General features: G+C 46.3%; 1 protein-coding gene across 3 annotated transcripts; it reads right to left on the reverse strand.

Moving 5' to 3' along the window:
* Positions 1 to 396: 396 nt before the first annotated feature.
* On the reverse strand, positions 397 to 13,327 carry NKIRAS1 (NFKB inhibitor interacting Ras like 1). Of its 3 annotated transcripts, XM_066319891.1 has the most exons (5): positions 13,278 to 13,327; positions 12,277 to 12,356; positions 11,487 to 11,611; positions 3,651 to 3,892; positions 397 to 1,035 (listed from the first exon to the last, which is right to left on the reverse strand). In XM_066319891.1, exons 3-5 carry the CDS (start codon positions 11,578 to 11,580, stop codon positions 796 to 798), a joined length of 576 nt encoding a protein of 191 aa, XP_066175988.1. In that variant the 5' UTR covers positions 11,581 to 11,611; positions 12,277 to 12,356; positions 13,278 to 13,327; the 3' UTR covers positions 397 to 795. The 3 variants fall into 3 exon arrangements, with proteins under 3 accessions (XP_066175988.1, XP_066176005.1, XP_066175997.1); XM_066319908.1 differs by lacking the exon at positions 11,487 to 11,611 and having other exon boundaries at positions 12,277 to 12,370; positions 13,278 to 13,290; XM_066319900.1 differs by lacking the exons at positions 12,277 to 12,356; positions 13,278 to 13,327 and having other exon boundaries at positions 11,487 to 11,679.
* Positions 13,328 to 13,351: the final 24 nt, after the last annotated feature.

A 13,351-nucleotide genomic window follows, 5' to 3' on the forward strand; every position in this document is an offset into this window, starting at 1 on the left:
CCTATGGGAATGTGACTGATTTGTAGTGGACACGCTGGAACAAACCCACAGCTATGTTGTCCTTAGGTTGTTGTTCAGTCAATGAGTGCTCTGAGAGCTTTTCTGGTTTCTACAAATGAATTCCTGACCTGAAAGCACTGCTTACTAGACTTTGTTGACAAGGTTCATGTTTGGGTATTTCCCAAAAGATGTGGGTGGTGGTTTTTTAATGATTTTGTTGGGGATTTTTTTCTTCCAGACACTAGCAAAACATCAGTGGCTAAATCTGGTAACTGTTTCTCCTGCTGCCTACCCTTCTCCTACAGTAAGACACTGGTGTCAGCCTCTTGCAGCATCAAAAAGCCCTGTGGCCCTGTTTAAGGTCAAGGTAAAATAACTGTTCCCATTTCAAATATATCACCTTTCCAAATTGAATACTTTATTGCAGCTAATACTTTTTGTGACTACAGGCTATAGATCTGCAGGGGGATTATATACTGGTAAGCTTGTTGATATGTCCCTCAACATGGCTGTATCCAGGCACAGTAAAACCCTTGCTAGAGAGGTATCTGTCTATCCCTTTCTCCTCCATAACTCTGGCTGCAAAATAACTGCTCTCATAAAGTGCTTTGTGAGGCTTTTACCACCAGCAGCTTTTTCAAGCCAAGTCTATGAGAAGGAAGGATACCTCTTAGCTATAAGCTTGCTGATTTTATTGCTGAATGATATTATTGCTTTAAGTGAAACTGCAAGGAGCAAATAGCACAAAAAGGACTTAGACTGTGACCTGGCAGCAGGAGACAATACAAAGCTAGTCTAGTTTTCACAGTTATTCCCTTTGCTCTTCCTTCCAGGCAAGGGAAATGTTGATTTGTTCTGGGACTGAGACAGTTTGCTAGCTAAGAAGGTGAAGGGTTCAAGGAGTGTTTTCCGATCTGTCACAGTCACTTCCCACAGTCTCACTTTCTCGGCCCTTGCCCATTGCTGTGCTGCTTCTGAGTCCACTTGCCTTTGGTCCAGGAGATCAGTTTTGTTTCCCAAGACAATAACTGCAACCTACAAACCAAACAAGAGGGTGAGCTTTATACTAAAACGATCCACCAGTCACAATCCTTTTAAACAGCGAGGAAGTGGCAACACAGTTCAGACTTGTTCTGTAACTTAGCGCTGGCACAAGGTAAGCTGCATGTAGTTTGGAAGATCAGGGCCTGGGATTTAAATTAGCCTCATCTGCTTATGGGTTGGAAGCTTGTTTTAATCATAGGATATGCAGGACTTCCCCTTCTCACCACCACATTCCCCGCCCTCAATGATTGCTTGAAGGGAAACAATACCCAAGAGATCCAAAGTTAAACAGCCCTATTCTCCACTTACTTGGCAATTGAGCTGCCCTAGACAAATGATAAGAGCATGACATCCGAGTAGGTCACAGCAGCAGATGCTTGAGAGATGAAAAAATGCACAGCAGCAGAGAAAGCCTGGATCCCACACTGGTGGATTTTGCCGTTTGTTTCTTTCCCAAGCCGTATCCCACAATATAAATAAAGCCAACCATGTCAGCAGCCCCGGCAGGCTGGGCTACAGGGCCCCTTGCCCAGCCCTGCCTGGTGCCCTGCCCCAGGCACCAAGAGCCACCCAAAGTACTGAAGGGGACAGTCTGCTGAGAGGGGCAGATGAGCACCAGCAGCGTTCTCAGGGGAGCAGTTTCAAGAGCAGCTGGTTAACTAAGGAGAGCGGTGTCAACTCAGATCGGCAGCTGTAAGGATCCATCAAGCGACTTGTGTATCATCCAGATAGTCCAGGGTGGCTGAGCTCAGTAAGTACATGAAGCCTTAACAGTGCTTCAGCTCTAGGAAGTGAAGCTACTGCTCCTCCTTATTTTAAGTTAACTGTTCTCTAAAACTGTTTTACCAGCACCAGCTCTTTTGGAAACCATGACTACATTTTTAGTTCAAGGTCCTTAGTCAAACTGTTTTTATCTCTACACTAATGGTTTGGCAAAGATCAAGCGATAAAGTCCCCTCTTGCTGATGATTTGTGGGGTTTGCTGTGGCCACACCTGCTTGCTCTTTCCTGTTCATAACTCCAAAATGCCTTATGCTCCTTTCCAGCTAGAGATGTTTGTCCTGTTCCTGTGAGGTCTGAGGCTTCCTTTCTTTTCTACAGCAGTCCAGGGTGTTTGGAAAAATGCTGCTTAGGGGTTTTTTTCTCCCTCTGTGAGGGCTGTGAAAGAAGCTATAATCTTCATGTATATTTACTGCACGCTCCAGCTGAATTTTAGCTATGGCAAAGCTCTGTCAGTATAACAGAACAAAACCTCTATTTAGTATAAAATTTGGCCAGGCTTTAAGGTGCGTGCTGGAGAGCCCCTACAGCTGGCAGAGGCAAGGAACCAGCCATCAGTGCTTTCTGTCATCTGCCACACAACAGCCTATTTTTTGTGGAAATCACAGGAATGAAAACTGTTTTATCCATCCTACTGTGGCCACTTTTTAAACTATCTTCAGTCAAAATCATAATTTTAAGCTCTCCAAAAGGGTAAGCAAATTGTCTGTTTTCTAAAATACCTGCATGCAATGAGAGAGAAGAATTCTGACAGGTAACACAGACAAGCAGGACGCAGATCCTGTTAGGACTCCCTCTGCATTACAACATGCTGCATAGCACCAAATCAGGGCCATCACAAAACAGTGCCTGGGAAAAATTTCCTGCTTGTCCACCTTTCCTTGCCCTGCAGGGGAGTTATACTTGACTCCTGTATCCCTGATATACGTGACAGGCTGCAGCTCACACCAGCCCTACCACCTAACATACCTCTCCTATGACTGCACATTTGTCTGCCGTCAAACTTGGGCCTGCCTTCCTCCACCACCCTGTGCTGTCAATACAAAACAAGTTACATTTTTGCAAAGTCTCTCCCTACCATTATCCAATTAATTCTTCATGCGTTTTTTTTTTCCTTTTAAACAGCATAAAACAGGCATTTGGAAAGCTGTAGGCTAAAGACGTTTAGCAGGGAAAACCACTCCAGAATATAGATACTGTAGGAAAAGCCTAATGCTAATGCCACATGCAAGTTATATTTGTTTAGCTAAGCTGGAACACTGTCAGCTGAAAACACTTGCTGCTTTCTAAGGGAAAATAGAGCAGTCATTTCACACAATTGAATTGATTCAATATGGTTGTTAAAATACATTAAAGCTGCTTTGCCAATTGACTAATGTCTGGGAGACCCATTGTCAATTACACTAGTTTGTAAGCCATCAAGTACATGAATACAAAACAAACAAAGATAATGCCCTTCGTTATATTATTCTATGCACTTGACTTCCCCTGTACAATATCTAGAAAAACATGAGCTGCACTGCTGTAGACCTTATGTTTTATTAGTCATAAGTGTCCTGGCCGGTGCACTCAGCTGACTGAATTTTAGCTGTAGTAGAGGAAATACGGTGAGAAGAAAAAAAAAAAAAAGCATTCTTTTGCATGACCTGCATGGCATGTGAATTAAGCTTCCCTGGCATGTGAAGGCCTCCTTTTTGCTGGATTGTCCAAGGCTGTGGGTACATGCATTTTCCTTTGTACACGATGATGTTTACAGAAACAAAAGCTGGGCTTTCCGACCTTAACCTCCTATCACTGATGCAGCATTAAGCCAACCATGCATTTACCTCCTTTTTGTCCCTGAAGACGTCGATCTCCTTTTTGAGCAGTTCGACTCTTTGGAACGCCTCGAGACTGGTCACGGCGTACACCAGGACGAAGCCGTCAGCCACAGAGAAATAGTGTTTGGGCAATTCCACACCCTCCTGCAGACCCCTGGTGTCATAAAGCCGCAACTGTTCCTTCACGCCTCGGTCTGTCTCCACCGATGCCAAATACACATCTTCCATTGTGGCACCCTCCTCTAAGCCTGTTGGAAAAAAAAGCAGGAATGTTCCACTGCAGTAAGTACAGCCTCACTGTAAGAATTCTTCGCAGCGCGGCAGAATTTTGCCCCACAGTAACACTCTTTCAGTGCGTGTTTCACAGAGTGACTTGACCAGACCTTGACCTTGCCTGGCATCTCCATGGAGGCCTGCATTCACAGATGACTGCACTAGCTATTTCCAATAGTGACACAGTAAATGCATTAATATGTAAGCACATGATTATGTCTGTAAAATTAATCTATACAACACGAACATTCAGAATAGGATAAGATATACGCTCTCCTCCCAAGTTGTCCAAACTCCAACCACCCAGTTTTACCAGTTCTGTGCCAAACATGCTGCAAAACATGCCTGCCCAAACATACCCTTTTGGAGCAACAGCCAGGGAATACCAGATAGTCAAGTACTAACATCTTAAGCCTACTTCTTTGCCTCATAATGAGCTGGATCATACTGCAGAAGCAGGAGCCAAAGGAATAATTCTGGAAATTAGTGTGTGTTGGTGGTACAACTAACCAACAGGTGAAATTAAGCCAGAAAGAGAAGGGGGTTTTTGCAGGCAAACAAAATTGCATGCTATATTTACTCAAATACACCGTGAGCTTTTTTCCATCTCCTAGGGATTTAGAAGGACTTGGATTTGCTAATAGGAACAAGTTCACTTACTGCAAGGCAAAAGAGCATGCAAAAGGTAACAAGCTTTCATATATGTATCTCCTGTTCTACCCTGAATGTCTGCATTCTGGCGCTCCATCCCTCCCCCTCTTCGCACGGTAAATGTGAGTTAATTCAAGGCAGCTTGCTTTGAACTAATTAAAATTATTTTTCCTAGGCCAAACCTGAAAACACATAAATCACTTTAGCTTTGTGTTCTTCTTGGATGCAGGTGCATAAGGTTACAGGTCAAAACCATCAATGTATAGTGTAGCTGGGCCCTTTTTAGAGTTGGTTTTAAGTATTCATCTAAGCCCTCTGCAACCCATGTTTTTGCCTCCACTGCATTCCTACATACAATCGTTTGCCGTTGCAGGACTACAATAATGAGTCCTGCTTTATTGTCTTTGTCTGCCAAAAAGGGACTATTTTAGTGTATTGTTTAAGAAAACACAAGGGATTATCTGGCCTATGAAAATAAGGATTTTGCTATATTCAATGACACTATTCAAAACATTTCACATTGACAAACAAGCTAAAGCATTCCACCCACGTGGATAGTTTCCCGTGATGTATGCAGCATTCCTGTGCAGGAAAGTGGCACAAGCTGTTCTTTTTGCCCCTCTCTGTGCAGTCTTCACAGATCAAACTCTTATTAGGTTTCCAAAGATTTAATTTATCTCGCCTCCAAATATAGCCACGCTAATGTGTGGGAGCAAAACCGAGAACAGAAGGACAAAGCAAAGGTTAATAAAAAGTGGAAGCACAAATGCATCCTGTATGATTGTTAAAGGGACATTTTTAAAGACTGAGGTAGTAACAAAGCCCTTTCTGGATATAACACTGTTGTTTAGAGACAGCACTATATTCTTGTTCTGCTTTGTTGCTTTGTACAGACAGACCAAGGAAATAACTTGGGCATCAGTAAACATGGCTTTGGCAAGAAGGAATGAATCATAAGTACCTAAGTTTTCTTTTTAAAAAGCAACAAACAATACTGAACAGTTTTTCATCCTCTAAATGCTACACTGTAATTCAACGGCCTCTAATATATCCACATTATCCTGTGACAATCTCTTCCTAATGGCACTAAAAGCAGCAGTCAAAAGTATGACTTTTAACATCCTATTTAAAAACCAAGAGGAAAATTTAAGACCTAGGACTTAACAGAATAGAGCAACAAATTTTGATGTGAAATAGGAGGGGCACTTAGGAGGGAGTTAAAATTTATGCACCAGTATCAGATTCCAGAGGTGAAATTTCACCTACATGCACTGGGGGAGGGAGTATATGCAAGTAGTTTCCTAAGTAAACATAGATAATTTTTAGAAATACCTATGTCATCTTATTCTAGGCCCTGCTCCTAAAGCCTAGACCAGGTACCAGCCACATCTTGCTGACAGTGATCCCATTCAAACACTTCCTAGGTCTCCATTCGGACATGGGTCAGGAAAGTTGTTTTAAGAAGAGCAACACTAGTCAGTGTCCCAGAAAGGTGCTTAGCACCATCCCATCCTCCTTGCCACAAAGATCCTGATTCTCCTTCCCTTCGCTGGCATCCCCAGGCATCTTTCCAGCATCTGCCCACCATCTCACCCTGGGTGGGCAACAGCAGCTTGTGCTGGGAAGTTACTGTCCTGCAGACTGATGCCAGCTTGAGTAGATTTTCCACGGAGCAGAGCACTGCAGTGGGACAGCTTTCAGGTTCAGAAGTTAGGGGGTTGAAGGGGAACTAAGAAGAGTGCACAATGTCATGTTTCCTTTGAAAACTAAAGATATAAAAAAGTTGGAGAAGGAAAGGAGGGATAGACAGAAGTGAGCCATTCTCTAGCACATACTTAGCTGGTGCAAATCTTAGGAGGGGCAGAAAGGTCTTTGTTTTTTACCGACTGCTGCCACAGAGGAACTGCAATGGGAAGCCTCAGTCATAAAAAGGGTGTTGTTCCAACCCCTTGTGGCTTCCCAATGAGGAAAAGAAAAGGCTCAATATACTAATAAATACTGCACACTTAGGCTAGGCACAGCAGATAGACTGCAAATACCTAAGTAAATCAAAATTTCAAGAGGGATGGAATTTCAAAAGTTCCCAGTTGGATCTTGAACATTAATGCAGTCAAATTTTGTGTCTTCTTGAGTACTTTTGAATATCTCCTGTGTAATCTCTTTTTCCCTTTTTCAGAGGAATTCTGCAAAGAGCTCCTAAAACCTGCTATTCCTTACATTTGTAAACTGAAGAATAACAGGCCTTTCTTATTTACATTTCAAAAGACAGTGTACCAGAGGATCCCTGACTTGGGAAAGAGCTGGACAAACCTCAAGAGGAGCTGATCTATTTAGATTTAGCTGCTAGGGAAGTACCAGTCCTGCCAATAAATAGCCAGGCTTTAACCCTCAGTTACATACATTCAGTTCCATTTTCATCTATTACTAAAATGCAAAGCTGACTGCATCTCTGTTACCAGGTAGTTTAAATTTAAGAAGTGAAGATATAAAAAGGTTTTTCTGCCTATAGCAAGGGGGTTCGAAGGAGATGATCTTTAAGGTCCCTTCCAACACAAGCCATTCTATGATTCTGTGAATGCATAATTTGGTTAATTAGCCTCCACATCTAAAATGTGTAAGCCAAAACCCCAAATCCCTCCAGCTGGAACAAATTAGGCAATTTCTCTCATTATGGCTTCTACCACAGTAATACATGGTGTTTTCACTCCTAGCTAGTAAGAGGATCTGAAGTAGTTGCTTGTGAATAACCTGACCATAACCAGCTATTTACACAGCCAGGAGGCAGAGATAAGTTTTCTACAAGGGAGTTCTCATCTCCTCCTGTTGAGCTGATAGGCTTTAGTATAGGCTCAGAGGCCAGAAATATTTTAAAGGCAGAAGGAACACTCCTTTCTGCACCATCACTGAACAGGAAACTGAACACTGTTTAAGGAAAAATTTCCATCCTATTTACAGACATGTCCTGTGCCAAAGCTGAACCAGCAAGTCTCCTGCTAGCCTGGTCAAGAGACGTCAGGCCAAGCAGTGCCAGGTACCACAGTTACTTAGTGGGACAATCTTCTGCTGCCAGTCAAGGGCACTTTTCATGACTGAGGAGACAAGACTGGCTCTCCTTTCTTCAGGACAGCAAGAGAAGGTGGAGGATTTGGAAAAACACAACACTTAGGTCACAAAAAGAGCGATCATCCCAGGTACCAGGCAATCACAGAATCATAGGATAGTTAAGCCTGAAAAAAATTTCTAAGATCATCGAGTCAAACTGTTCAATCAGCACTGCCAAGCCCACCACTCAACCATGTCCCCAAGTGCCACATCTGCATGGTTTTTGAACACTTCCAGGAATAGTGATTCCACCACTTTCCTGGGCAGCCTGTTCCAATGCCTGAATACCCTTCTACTGAAGACATTTTTGCTAATATGCAATCTAAACCTCCCCTGGCACAACCTGAGGCCGTTTCCTCTTGTCCTGTTCTTTGTTACATAGAGAAGAGACAGATCCCCATTTGGCTGCTCCCTTCTGTCAGGTATCTGCAGAGAGCAATAAGGCCCCCCTTTGGAGCCTCCTTTTCTCCAGGCTGAACAAACCCAGCTCCCTCAGGCTGCTCCTCATCACAGCAGTGCACCAGACCCTTCCCTTCACCAGCTTAATTTTCCTTCTCTGGACCCACTCCAGCCCCTCAATGTCTTTCTTGTAGAGAGGAGCCCAAAACTGAACACAGGATTCAAGGTGCTGCCTCATCAGTGCCGAGCACAGGGGGACAATTGCTGCCCTGGTCCTGCTGGTCACACCATTGCTGATACAGGCCAGGATGCCATGGGCCTGCTTGGCCACCTGGGCACACTGCTGCACCTCCATATGTACCACATACATATGTGCAATCCTTAACAACTATTTGCCCTGACCTACAGCGATATATCCCTATGTGTCTCAATGCTAAATCTGCACCCTTTTCAAACATTTTCTTTTTTTTTTTTTCCTAAATTCTTGTATTAGTTTGGCAAGAGTATCTGCCATGCAATAGCTACATTATTTTACATTGCTCTGAGACCATCTCTCATCTATTTTTCCTCTCCTTTCCCATCTTGGGACACAAAACAAACTCCCTTGCAGTTTAAAGCCTAGCACAAAATCCAATACCAGACATCACTGCTCACATGCTACAGGGACACAGAGTCCTTTCTCAGGGTATTCCTCCTTCCTGAGTACTTTTTCCTCTTTGACCTCAAGCAGTCTTAGTGCCTTTGCAAGAATGTTAGCTGCTGACCATATAAGTAACAGTGGCACTTAAGGACTTCATCCATAAAAAGCCAGGAGACCTGGAGGTGCATGTTTTTCTAGGAAAAGAAACAGTGCAACTGGGTTTACAGCACCATCACCAAGCACACAGCCAGGAGCACGGGGCTCAAAGCCCAGGGTTTTATATAGCAGCGTGAAACCTCCAAGGACTCTAATCACTTCCCTGACACCAGCTGTGCCACCACTCCTTTTTACAGGAAAGTTAACAGGAGGCAGGTGAGCAGTGACAGACTCCTGGCTGATTTACGGCCAGGAGGAGACCCTTGTAACAGTAGCTGCGACACCTTGGAGAATGGCAGCAGACCTTGTGCTGCGAGCCACAAACCAAGGTCTAGTGTGCCTCTTGTCACTGAGAGCAGGATGTGCCTGCCATCAGAACGGAAAGACTCCCTGTGTTGGCTCGGCCATCCTCCCCACGGCTCCCGGGCCCTTGGAGCGGCCGCAGAGCTGCTCCTGACGTCAGTCAGGAAGCACAGGTTTTGGAACAGCTTGTGTCCATGTTGCCATGCCCAGTGAGCTGCCTTGCTGCTTGGCTCTGAACAGACAGGCTTTCAGCAAACACACTAGTCCCTTCTTGCCTCCGGCCAGAAGGGCCAGAAGCCAAGATGTACATGTCAACTTTCTGGAGCTCACAAGCTTTAGGAAACAAGGATCAAGATGCTGTGATCATGTTTCAGGTGTGGAAGGGCCACCCCTGCAATGGTAGCATCATTGTGCAGTTCAAAACAGCTCAGCTAGGGAGTAGTCAAAACCTGCCATTCCTCAAACCCTGTCCTTGAGTAGTGAGATCCTCACAATGGCATCCTCTACAATTCAGGAGTTAAATCAATACAGAGTGGAACAGTAGCTGAAGGTCTTCTGGGAACCATTTCCACCAGCCCATACTCCAGGCAACCTCTGCCACAACTGCCTACGTGCTGAGAAGGAGGCAGGGAGGATGGTGACCACTCAGCAAGACTGCAAAAAGCAGCAGCTTGTTGGTCCATCCCTCCAAATGTGCCTGATGGCCTGTGTAGGGGACATCAAAACTGCTGGGCCATGGCCACTCATCTCCGTAATGACACTCTCCATATCTTGATCTTGACTCTGCTACTTGCTCTCTTTCTCTGAATGTCTTAGGAATACAATTTGACATCACAGAAAACAGGAAACTACCTTCTTCCTTCTTCCCTTGCACTCCCCATCCACTATCAGCTGTTCCTTACCTTACCAGTTACTCCAAAAAATAAGAGCAGAGCTGCAGGCAGGGAAAAATGATCTTTTTACGTGCGGGGCCGAGCAGAGGAGGGGAGGTCTGCGTTGCTTAATGGCCAAGCTGGAGCAGGGCGTTCAGCAGTGACAGAGGGACACCCACGGCTAAACCCCAGGCACGAGGCCTCCCTCTGGTTCTGTCAGCCGGTGTCCATGACGTTGTATAATCATGTACATGGCTGGCTCCATAAATAGCTCCTCTGATCAGCAACACCCGAACATCCTTCCTGCCTGGGTTGCTAATAGGAGGCAGGAATTAATGCAAGGCAATACGATTTAAGTAACATGGCCTTGCTCATGCTGCTCGGGTGTCTCTGACAGTCACCCAGCCCAGCACACAGGAGAGGCAGGTCGGTAGCAAAGGGAAAAACCTTCAGCCTCCAAAGCTTTGCAACCTTCACGTTGAAAGCTACACAGGGCTACGTGCCTAGCGCTCGGTAGGATGCTGGAAACAGATGTTGCTGCAACATTAGAGGAAATCCTCCTTTTAAACACGGGTATTAGCACACAGCTCTGTTTCAGCTTTGCCAGCAAATTCCTCCCATCCACACGTTTTAAAGGTGCAGTGCTGGAAAGCACCACGCTAGAAAGCCTTGTGTTTATCCAACAACTTCGCCCCGATGTCTAATTTACCGGCTTAAGAAAAGAAATGCTCAGAAAACACTGGCTGGTGCCACCCCTTGTTTCTAAGTGAGGTGGGAATAATTTGTCAGCCTGATGATCATTGCCCTTCCTTTCAAACCCAAATGTGGAAACAGAGGGAAATGTGCTGGCTTTGCCTTTGTTCCCTTTCTTTTGCGCACAGCAAATATCAGGCATCCCCTCTTCCTCTGTCAAGTCTGCTTTCGTTCGCCATGAAGATTTCTTAGAGAGCGGAGACACTTGGCCTTCAAAAATCAGCACAGAACGTGGGACCTAAAGCTGAGTTGTTTTTCTTTCCAGAGCTTTGATTAAACGTTAGTCAAAACCAAGCAAAATAAAGCTTTAAGAAGGTGAAACAGAAGTCTAAACAGCGCCTACACTTATCATGTGACGGCTATTTATTTTTCAGGCATCTACGGCATTGAGATATTTCTTCTGTAAATACGCAGCAGGCACATCACCTACTTTCAGTGTTTGTTTCTTTTTAAACATTCTTGTGTTTTATTATTGGGAACACCATGGAACGGGTTCTTCTCCATGACTCTTAGAAATTCATAAGCAAGGGAGTATGAATTTTAAGAACAGCCCAGAGATGCCACAAAACCACATGAATTTCCTCCTTCACCTCAGCGCAGTTTGCAGTCCTCCCTTATTGGTGTTTTGGGGCCCACACCGAACAAAAAGCTAGAAAAGGAAACAACCTCCCCCCAAAAGTAAAAATGTCTCACCAACAGTATGCTTTCCATAGAGAAGCTGCTCCAAAATCGCAGTCTTTCCCACTGAGGCCATTCCACAAACCACCACCTTGTATCCCTTTCCCATGTCTCCCGCGGGCCGGTTCCGCAGCGGAGCCCTGTGCAGACACGGGAGGCTGTGAGCCTGGCACGGGGACGGGTGCCCGGCGGGAGCCAAGCCCACGGAAGGCGCAAGGCAAAGCGTGAAGCAGCGGGGGCACAGCTCCCTCCCAGCGCTCGCCAGCGACTGATATTTTTAGAGTTTCCTCCCACACCATTTTTTTCAGGTTTTAGGCTGCTGCCAGTGGTGCTGATGCTTGCCTGCAGCCTCGACACTTGTCCTGTCAGGTTTGGGGAGACTGGGAGCGCTGGAGCATGCACACCCCCGGGGCGCGGTGGTGTGTGTGTGTGTGTGCGTGCAGGGTTATCGGGCTTACCGGGTTTGCACTGGGCTTGATGGTATCTCATGGTACCAGGATGGCTCCTGGAAAATGGAAGAAAAGGGTGGTTCCTTCCCTTTTATTCTGCTCACAGAAAGTTTCTAGCTTTTACGGACTAGGAACTATGAAACAGGAGCATTAAAGGCAGAAGCGCAGGAAAGCAAATGCAGAAGCAGGTGTTTTGGTCCACTTTAAATTATTTTGATGGGGTGGGCTTAGTTCTAGCAGGAGGCATCCAGCAGCTAGGGGAACTTCCCTCTGCCAGTGAGCCATGGCAGGGCTGCAGACCCTGACTTAGTTTGCAGTTTGGAGCCATTTCCCACACAGAGAGAGCTGAAGAATACCTTTTCTGGACCAGGAGGGGCTGGCGTTGTCCTGCTTCAATTCCAGTTTAACCAGGCAATGCTTCACAATCCAGGGTTCTCTGAAAAGCATACGCTGAAAAACAAAAAGGTCATCCTGCAGCCGCAGGTAGGGAGGCAGAAAGTACTTGCAGGCTGGGAAAGCCTAACTCATAGAATGGCTTCAGTTGGAAAGCAGCTTAAAGATCCTCTCCTTCCAGGCCCCTGCCATGGGTAGGGATGTCATCAATGAGACCAGGTCGCTCAATGCCCCATCTAACCTGTGCTATGCCACATGCAGGAGGGATGGGGGCAGGGGCAGGAGCAGATCGGTGGGTAAAGCCAGGGCCTGCAGAACCAAGGACTCCATGGTGCACTCTCCCTACCCTCCACTGAAAAAGTTTCAGCACTGTAACCACTAAACCACGAAATCACATCAACCAGCCCCAGATCCAGACACCTTCTAAACCCCTCCTGGGATGGTGACTCCACAACCTCCCTGGGCAACGTATTCCAATACCTGACCTAACAGTGAAAAATTCCATGTAATATCTAATCTGTCTCCCCTGTCCCAGCTGAAGGCCGTTTCCTCTGGTCCTCTCACTGCAGTCACAGCAGAGGAGACGACCCCCAGCTCACTACATTCTTTCCGGGAATTGTAGAGAGGGATGAGGTTACCCCCGAGCCTCCTCTTCTCGAAGCTAAACAAACTCAGCTCCTTTCGCCATTCCTCATAATCTTAAGATTTTTAAAATTATTGTTATTTTAGAGATTTTTTTTTTAAGGCTTCTTTTCGGGGTTTTAAGCAAAGTCCCACCCCAATCCCTGACCTGGGGCTCTTATGGGGGGTAGGGAGAGGGGGGTATCTCAGGGGATGCCGCGTCTCGCCAGGCCCCTGCCGCAGGGGCAGCCCCCGGGCGGGCCGTGCCCCAGTGCCCCGGCCCCCGAGCGCGCCCCCGCCCCCGAGCGCGCCCCCGGGGCCGCCCCCCGCCGCGAGCGCGCACCTGGACGGAGCGTCCCGGCCGGCCCCATTGACCCGCGCGGCCCCGCCCCCGGCTCCCATTGGCGGGCGCGGGGG

This window comes from Sylvia atricapilla, chromosome 1, assembly GCF_009819655.1.
Source record: "Sylvia atricapilla isolate bSylAtr1 chromosome 1, bSylAtr1.pri, whole genome shotgun sequence".
NCBI lineage: Eukaryota > Metazoa > Chordata > Aves > Passeriformes > Sylviidae > Sylvia > Sylvia atricapilla.